At 38.6% G+C, this 10,137-nt stretch overlaps 1 protein-coding gene across 1 annotated transcript in view; it reads right to left on the bottom strand.

Moving 5' to 3' along the window:
* Positions 1-483: 483 nt before the first annotated feature.
* The window catches only part of si:dkey-34e4.1 (carboxyl-terminal PDZ ligand of neuronal nitric oxide synthase protein), a 58,259-nt gene continuing 48,605 nt past the window's right edge, over positions 484-10,137 (bottom strand). The window contains exon 11 of the mRNA XM_067574433.1: positions 484-3,008. Coding sequence (XP_067430534.1) covers positions 2,444-3,008 — 565 coding nt within the window. The 3' untranslated portion in view covers positions 484-2,443. The remainder of the gene's footprint in view (positions 3,009-10,137) is intronic.

The following is a 10,137-nucleotide window of genomic DNA, read 5'->3' as shown; positions in this document are numbered from 1 at the left end:
ACCAAATGTGAATTTAAGAAGACATAAGTAATGCAGGGAGTAAAAGGGGCAGAGGGCAGACAGATAATACTTGTTCCAATTTAAACCAAAGACATGAAGCGAAACAGTTTCTTTTTTCAATGTGCCTGTGGTGGCTTTGTCACTCCCTGGTTTGAAACCAGCTATGAGCTGCGAGTTATTATGTCCTTAGCTTCACTTGAATACTATATGTGAATGCTTTACTATTTAAAACCTGATCTTTCCACAATGCATTCAACTCCATCAGTGGGTAAAATTATGTGCTGCAGTTATGGGAAATTACATAGAAGCATAAATACATCAACAAAGAAGCCACCAGGTAAAATAAATACAGTGATTTTAAGAGTAAAGTGAGAAGTTGTTCCTTTGAACACCAACAGTTATTGTAATTGTCTAATCCTGTGGTTTTCCGCTTATAATACAAACATAATCTGGGTAAAAAGTCATAAAAAAAGAACACATAAGTGAATTTATTCAACTATTCCTCTTTATTATTATTTTTCCATCCATGTGTTATTGCTGTTACAGCTCCCTGTCACGTGATGTTGAGAAAAGCCTTGTCTCAGGGTGTAAAAAGCTTTGCCTGTGGGCGTTTTACACCTGCACCTTAACACCATCGCTCTCCTCACACCTCAGCTGCTTCTCTTCTCGCGTTCATTTATTACCACTTCTACCTGTCATAGGTTACAACAGTACGCTTCATTGAATACAGCAATATTTACAACGCAGTAGAATCTTGCTACATGCATGTAAAAAGAATAAATACATTTGAACAGCTACATGATTACTAATGATTATTTTCATTATCACTCCATCCGCAGATTATTGTCTCAATCAATCGATTAATTGCTTGATCTATAAAATGTCAGAAAACAGTGAGAAACACCTGAAACAAGCCTAAGTTGATGTTTTCAAATTCCTTGTTTTGTCTGACCAAGAATCCAAAACCCAAAGAAACTGTCATTTAAAGAAAATCTGAAAAACTAGCAAATTAAACAATGAATCGATTATCAAAATTGAATTTTCTGTCGAGGGTAACAGATGAATCTCTATTGTTGTTTTCTACATTTGAGAACAATGGCAGTTGTTGTTTATTGATATGTTGTGTTAGCAATATATTATATTGATATACTGTACAATGTCCCCTACATTTAGATTAAGCTACACACACAAAAACACAATATACTGCATATGATGCATGCAACAATGTCAGTCTAATTTACCCTGAACTCTAAATTATTGATGGTCATTCCTTATTTCACACTGAGAGAGGCAGAAAAGAGAAAATCCATCAGCCGACCAATGACTCACTAATGATCCTCCTATTGAATGTGAGGGTTCTTTTCCTAATAGACCCTCAAATCAGGCAGGTGTAATCCAAAGCTTTCATGGCTGTTAGCTCACTGTATAGGAGCTGAACTATTACATTAATGAACAACTATTGATAATCGATAAATCGTTTTGAGTCATTCTTTAAGAGAAAAATGTCCAGATTGTCTGGTTCCAGCTTCTCAGATGTAAATATTTTATGTTTTCTATTATAGTAAACAGAATATATTTAAGTGATGGACTGTGGGTCTGGACAAAAGAAGACCTTTGAGGACCATTTTTCACCATTTTCTGACATTTTGTAAACCAAACAACTAATCAAATGCAATACAGAATGCAAAATCCCTTTACATAAATTTCTCCAGCGCTGCTTTGAGGCCTACATGTCTGAAAAACCCAAAATACAAGTAGCATAAAAACATTCTAAATCCCACTGAACTCTGATAATACAAAGACATACACAGCCACAAGTGGATGTGTATAAACCAACAAATAACTAAATCTGCTCACTTCTATCCTTCCCCTTTTCCTTTATCTGACTTTCTTGTTCCTTTCTTTCCACCCATTGTCCAGTCAGGTGTTTTGCAGAAGGCGAGGCTCTTCCCAACATCACCAGCGTTATGTGGAAGCATGATAGTCGCATATCACTCTGTGAAATCTGCAGAAAATGGTATTTCCACAACAAGTTTGCACCACAGCAAAGCATCATACAAAAGAATGTTTTAATGTTGACTACTAGCAAAAATAAAACGTGTTCCCTCATTGGCTTTGAATTCTACGGTAAATTATGTGACTTAACAGTGCAAGAATTGCTACATGTATTCGGCTTAACATTCTAGTCACTAAAAAGTAAATTAGATCATTATTTTCATTACAAAAATACTAAATCTGTCCATTGGCTAATAATTTATACAATAGATAATTTTTCAGTAACTGGTATATGCTATGTCTGTACTGTGCCACAAGTGGACGGAATAATTAAAGGTCCTGAAATGGAGCCCAGTGCAAACATAAGAGCATCTGAAAGTAAGTATTGCATTAAAAGCTGATTGAAGAACATAGTGAAAGGTCTCAAGGGGACCATCAGCTCATCCTCCTAACTTCGCTGTGGGACATTAGGGTCTTCCTGGTTGTTCTCCAGCAGCTCATCCTCAGAAAAACTGATGTGAAGGCAGGTGTCATTCATAGGAGAGGAGAAGGGCAGTTGGTGCTCATTAGTGTCCGAATGTGTGGTGAGGGTTTGGGGCTCAGCGGGATATGACTCAGTGGGAGAGAGAACTGCTTCACTTCTCTCCTCGGGGGGACTGTCACAGCTGCTAGAGGCTGTTAAAAACGTCCCGCGGTCCCCGAACAGGTCATCGTCATCACGCAGGGGCGACAGCAGGGACTTGGTCTCCGAGCGGACGCCCGAGTCTTCGCTGGCCGAACAGGAGCTGCTCTCGCCGTTGCTGAGGGAATGGAAATCAGCGGATGACAGAGAGCTGGGGGTGATGTCTGGGAATGAGAGGCTGCTGCTGCGGCTGGGAGCCCCATCATTAGTGATGACCTCTACAGGCGTGGGCGCAGATGTGACGTCTGACCCTGGAGACAAGGTCCTGCTGGCCCGCTTGCGGTTCATGGAGGGTGGAGGAGGGTCGAGTTTGGGAATTGTCTGATTACACCTGCCAGTGAGAGAAGAAGCACTGGTTAGTGAAGTCTGACAAAATGCCTTTATTGGTTAACATCTAGAGAATTGAACAGTACGTCCTTATTTTGCTCATTTAGATTCAATTTAATCATTTCTCTCCGCTAAGCAGGAGCATGAAGCCTCGAGCCGGTTTTCACATTTTAACCCATTAAACTGAGTGCACTGTGACGTAAGCTGTTACTAGACAAGACAGTAACTCTCTCTTTCTCTCTGGCTTCCTGTTGTTTCGGGTGTCTGGGGACTTATCTACATCCCACAGCTCCCCTGATGAGAAAATAGAGGGATGGGGAAAGAAAGGGAGCCAAAGAAAAAAGAGTGGTGGGGCGGGGAGGGGGTGAGGAAGCGAGGAAAGAGCTGCAGGCTTTCCCCTCCTCACACAGACACCAGAAATAGCTACATCGCAGCCTCTCTGATTGTACCACAGTAATGCCATGACAAGCACCAGTGCGCACATACACGCACAATCACAGCCATTCTTTTGGAAAATGAGCCCTGACACACACCCGCTAACAAGCCTCGCTTCCTCCTGGGCTCCTCCCATTTACATTACACTGGTGGTTGCTAACTTTGCTCCGCTGTGAAATCGGCTCTGTGGTTGAATCCTGGTCTCAGTAATGAATTTATGTGACTTGCTGATGTACTTACTGGCTCTCCCTCTGTATGAGGATGGTGTGACAACTACAGGCTTCTTGTAATTGTACAGGGAAACCATCCCCAGAGCTAATTATCCTCTTTTGCAATACTAACAAACAGAGTAGAACATACAGGACTGTGGGGTTGAGTTAACCTCCACTGACCTCAATGTCACAAGCTGTATCATTAGTTTTCAGAATGCTTGTTAACTGGTCCACTTTGGTCCAGACTGAAATATCAACTACTTATCTATCTGCCATCAACAACAACTGGATAGATTACCATCAAATTTTATATATGTAGAAATTTGTGGTTCTGAGAGGATGAATCTTAATAACTACGGTAAAACCCTAACCTTTCCTTTTCCCTTTTTTGTTTTGAGTGAAATGTCTCAACAACTATTGGATGGAGTGCCATGAGACTTGGTACAGGTGTTCATGTTTCACTTAGAATAAACTGTAATTACTTCAGTGAAGCCTTAACTTTTCATCTATCGTCATTGTCAGGTCAAAAAAATGTATTTGTTCAACACTGGTTTGCAACCAAATATCCGTGAAACTAATGACATTCTCATCAGCATTGGCTGCACTTTATGTTTAGTGCCAATTGGCAAATGATAGCATGCTAAAATGCCAAATAAAGATGTTGACCATGTTTAACATTATATCTGCTAAACTTAAGATGCTAACAGTGATAATGTTAACGTGCTAATGTTAGCATTTAGCTCAACGGACTGCTGTGCCTAAGCACAGTTACAAAGAGCTGCTAGCGTGCGTCTCAGTTGTTTATCTTGTGTGTGATTTAACATAGTTTGTTATCTAAAAATGTTTCTTATAAACTACAAGTAAAACTGTTACTTTTGTTAGCTTGTCAAAAACTTAACTGCACAAAATTTTCAGTGTAATAGGTTTTTTTTTATCTTACCATGGGCAGGAAAAGACTAGTATCATACTTATTAGGTGTCCCAGTAAGCCATAGCAATGTAGCATGAACTTACATACCTGAATGGAATGCAGCCATTATTAATTATTTACTACTAAGTTAACATGTCTACTGAGGACATGATATGATACACTGAAAAGATATTAAACATTATCTATGTATTCAGCTATCCTACATAATTAGTGAAAATAATTTGTCAAAGATTAACAGTTTAACAGTAAAGATGAACAGTTTTTAGGTAGATACTGTAGTTCGCTATCTAACTAGAGGTTACTAGCAAAGTAGCGGCTTGATACAATAAAAAAAAAAAAGTTTTGGCTCACAAATACAATACGATATTGTCAACACTGACAATTGTATTGTCAAGCCTGCATGGAGACCTTTCAATATTTTTAAATCTAATAATTACAATTTCGTTTGTTTGGATTTACCGCTCAGTTGAACCAAAATTAAGCTATTAAGCTTCTTTCAATGACTTTGCTGTAAATCTGTGTGTTGAATTTTTGTTGAATTTGAGGATAAGGATGTGACATTGAATGTTAGAGTAGCCCACACTGTGCCCCATAAATCAAAATGAAACCCTTGGATATTTGAATACTTCTATTGTTTTCTCCCCCTGGGTAATAGTTTCTTTGTGGCTTATACAGGCAAACAGTACAATTTAAAGCTTGATTCTGCTGTGGTTTCTAGTGCTTATTTTTGAATGTGTGTGTGTTGCCAAGTTGTGGTGTTCCAGAGATGTATTTGCAGCTGGATCAAGGAGCAGGCTGCCTCTTTTCTTCTCTGTCTCATTATCATAACTTTGACTCAGCAGTCCACTTTTCTGTCACAGTGACACCCCTCCCTGCCCTGTCTCCCTCTACTGTTTTTTTTCTTTACATTTTCGTACCTCCCCCTTTATAACTCCATCTTTGTCTCCCTATTTATCTCCCTCTAGTTTCATTCAGCCTACCTGCCATGCATCTCAGTCGCTGGTGCTGGTGCTTGCTTTCCTTTGGCTGTTCTTTTCCAGTCTATTTATTTTGGAAATTCTGTCCGACACAGCTATATAAAAAATGAGCCTCTGACATGTTATAAAAATATACTGTACAAATTGCAGTCTTTCAGTGACAAATAACAACAATGTGAAGGCTATTTCGAGGTTTAACATCTAAATTTTACTTTCTTTGTGTATGCTCTTTAGAGATGTACAATATTAGAGATATCAGATTACTTGCTTTGACTAGAAAAATGTGATTTTATGCTCCTAACAGACCACAGAGCCTTTAAATCCTTAAGGTTAAGGACTGGTGTCATACTCTAGATAATGACATATCCCACAGTGCTCAGATCTTCCTGTGCTCATTATACCGTGAGAAAGTATACAACAGAAGCTCTCTAACTAAAGGAGATTATCAGGAGCTTGTCTCTGTCAGAACATTTACGACATCATGTATATTTCATATTATTGCAAAAGAAGATTCTCTGAATTCCTACATTTACCATTTAGGCAGCCACTTGGAATGAAAATTAACTTGCAGGGACTTGAAATTTGCTTGTGATATCCATCATAGTGAGCAATGTAGTGGGTTGTCTTTAATTTTGTGGCATTGCAGTTAAAAACTTAAAAAAAAAAGATTACTTCATGTTTTTTAGATTGGTGCACTTAGTTGTGGATGAGAAGCTCTGAGAATAAGTTGCTGAACAGCAAGATGTGTAATATACAAGGCCTAAAAAAAGTCACATTATTCTTTTTACATCATCCTTATTTGCATATTGTTTGTCTTTTGGGCATATTTTTATGGATACAGTTTTGTTCTGGTCGAATGTAGGATTCCAATAACTTGTTAAAAGACTATGTTTGTCAGTTATTACCAGCCATAAAACTGATTGAGTTTATTTCCATACACTGCTCTTCTACTGGCTGCTGGTCAAATGTGCATCAAACAGTATGTGAGACCACTGATGAGGTATGCCTGAGGCTGGCTTTATTACATTCTCCATTTGGAAGAAGGTAATTTGGTAAAGCAAAACATGCACTTGACAAAAAAAAAACGTTTTTGTGCACACACAATCAAACTCAAGCACTCAGACACACTCCACTGTAAGACAGTGAGTGTGCATCAAGAGGTACTTCTCTTCTACCACTGCCCTGACAGTTTACTGTTCAGGTTGAACCTCCACTGACAATATAATACCGAATCTTAACAACAGCATCTCTTCTATTCTCACAAAAGTATGGGAGATATAACAAGACCTCACTGTCCAGCAAAGTGTGGAAAACACAGACAGTGCTACCGTGCATGAGACATGTGCGACTCACTGATTATCATGATGCTAATGTGGATAAGAATTTGCAGAGCCACATCCGCATGTAAATGGAGGTTATTATGTAGTCATTAGCAGAGAAATCACTGGTGAGAGCAACACACGAGCCAGCAAACACCCACACTGTTCACCCACCACATGCCCAGTCCCATGCTTGTGCCACAGACACTAGTTCCACATGCTGGTTATCATGAGTAATACTCACATAGAGAGAGGAGAAGGGGGCAGAGAGGAGAAGAGAAGGAGGAGGAGGAGGAAGAGGATGAGAGGAAGGGGGCTAGGCAGTGGCAGAGAGCTCCCCAGGCTTCTAGGGAGAGGCAGGCTGGTGCAGCGAACGATGAAGGGGACGGGGTGATGGAAAGCATGAGCTGTGGGTTTTAAGCAGCGGCTGCTGATTAGGTGTTATTTTCCACTTTGTTTGAACGGAATGAAAGACTGAATTAATGGTATCTGATTGGAAAATGATGGATGATTAGATGAGGAAGAGGATGAGCAGAAGAGGATCCTCGCACCTGTACCAAAGAGAGGCAACAGTTAGACTACAGAGTATCACGGAGCTACAGTATGTAAGGACTACATCATTGATTTAGCAGGTTTTAGTCCATTTTATTGGCCTGTCTCAATTTACTTTGCTTAAGTTTAAACCTGCAGTGCGGAACTTTTGTCTTCTGCTTCTGGCAGTGAGAGTAAATAGTTACATAGTCAAGTTAGCGGAACCAAACCAGAAGTTAGCCGGCCAGCACGGGAAAATCACCAGAGACACCAGATTTAAAAACTTGGTATACTGTGAAACACAAAGACATTTATCTGTTGGTGATAGGCTTAATCAGTATTGTGTGAACTCATTTGGCAGGGGCTTGAATATAACGGATGTTCACTTATATGTAAAAGTCCCGCACTCCAGCTTTAATTCATATATTCTTAACAGAAAACAATGTTCTATTAAATGGAAATCAATCCATTATAGGTTAAAGGCATCTCCCAAAGGTCACTCCGTATGCAGATGACACAAATATGTATAAATTAAAATCTCATCCCATTTTGGATTATGCGGATATTGGTATATCACAATACTACTCCCGTTTTATACCTTTAAGTGTTGTTAACAATAATTTATGTAGGATTATTTTGTCCCCAGAGGAAACTTTCACTGGTTCATATGCATTTGTAAATGCATTAATTTCAATTGCCCTGTTCATTTAAAACAGTTCTTAAAGCCATTTACCTCAAAGTATTTGTTAAGACACTCTGAGCAGCTTTGCCTCTCTGATCCTCAGTCTCTGTAGACAAGGATAAAAAAACCCCACTCTGTTTTAAGGCTCCTTTTGATTTGAATTATTGACCATCACACATTAAATCCATAACCTCTTTCAACCTCAAAACTAGCCTTATTTCTGATTTAAAATCAAGTTGCTCTTGCTTCTAATGTTAACTTTTATAATTATCAATTAATTTCATGACACTGATTTTGTTATTGTTTTTATTTATTATATGTCATGTTTTTTTCTCTGTATGCACCACCTAATAGCTGGTAAAATGTAATAACTTCTCAGGACCCTCTTGAAAACGAAATGATGCATCTCTAGAGGCTTTTCCTGTAAACTATAAATCCATTCAAGGTGCATGAACTGGAAATTGTATTTGAAAATTTCTAACTTTTCCCAGCTGGTGGTATCCAAATAAAAATTGTCTTTATGTACGTTGTGTGTGTTTCCCTCCATCCGTTTAAACCCAGGCGCTGAAAGCAACATATACTGTAAACTGCAGCCATTCTCAATAGGATTGACTCATTTTTCTACAAACTATAACTTGTGCCATCAGAATTTCTTCTACATATAACACAAAACACTCTACATACAGTGGCTTTAACTTCAAGTCCAGTATAATTAACATTACTTAATTTTAGTACACTAAAATACTTAATTTATTGAGCAGTAAAGAGACAGAAAATCTAGTCTGATTTTTTTGAGTCTCAAAGTGGCATTTAAAAATTATTCCCAGCTGGTTTTACAAGAAAATCTAACATGACTGCCAACAACCTTTTTAATGAAAAACACTATAAAATTTACTCTATCCTTTTTAAACACTCGTGTTTTCTTATTTTCTGTTTTCCAGGTTTTATTTTCTGATAACAGTAGTTCAGAAATGCAATGCTGTTTGCTGCCAACTCTCAAGTCTCAGATATAAGAGCTTCCAACAAACACCTAAATCACCACAAGATGGTAATGGAACTAACTGCAATGATGTTCACTGTGATGGATTTTCTAGCTTTGTACTTTTTCACTAAAATGAATTCAAATCAATGACATCTTGGGTAGGGTAGTTTGTAGTTGGTGGGTGAAAACATTACAAAACCACTGGTATGGTCCCTCCTGTTTTAATGTTAGAGATGTGTGTTGGGCTTTTCACTGACGACACTTGTTTTATTCTTGGGCTAATTAAATGTTACATGGAAATCAATATAGAGACCAAAGCAGCAAAGGTGTTTTAGAAGTTAAGACAAACCTCCCGTGGTGGGTGCAGTATATGACTCATAATCACAGCATGCTTTGTTACTTCACCATTCAATAAACACAAACAAAGCAGAGCAATCAACAGAGTAGCATGAAAAAATAGCAAGGCTTTCTCATTTCAAAAACAACCAGCAGGAGCTCAGAGACAAATAAAAGATGTCAATAAAACATCTTTATCTTCCTATTTAGGGCACGTCTCTGAAAGAAAGTGTTATCTATAAATTCTTTTACCTTTAAGCCTTTGAGACAAACGGACAAAGACACACAAACTAACAGTTGTAACTGTTAAGCAACATCATATGAAAGAAACAAGTAGGAGGTTTTCACTAAAATCTGGCAAAAGCATTTTTCTTTTGTAAATTAACACACAGCACCCATCTGAGAGTGTGTGTGGGATGTTTGAACATGTAGGTGGATGAACGTGAGAGTCTACGGGAACTGGAGAGTGTCTGCAAAACTTCAAAATTCAAGCAATCATGTTCTAAAGATCAACCCTGCCTGACAGAGTTCCTGTCAAACATTATTCAGTGACTGACAGGCTGAATTTCCAGCTCTCCAGGTACTGCATTAAGTCCGGCATCAGTCTCAGAACACAGATAAATCTTGCAGCAAACCTCTTCAAATCAACAGTTTCTATCTCTGAACAACGGCGTGTAGCAGTGTATAAATCCAGCTGACAGAACCAGCTCCGCCCAAACGCCTGGAAAC

This window comes from Thunnus thynnus, chromosome 19 (assembly GCF_963924715.1).
Source record: "Thunnus thynnus chromosome 19, fThuThy2.1, whole genome shotgun sequence".
NCBI classification, from domain to species: domain Eukaryota; kingdom Metazoa; phylum Chordata; class Actinopteri; order Scombriformes; family Scombridae; genus Thunnus; species Thunnus thynnus.
Note: the sequence above shows the minus strand (reverse complement) of the source record. Positions and strands in the feature narration are given on the sequence as shown.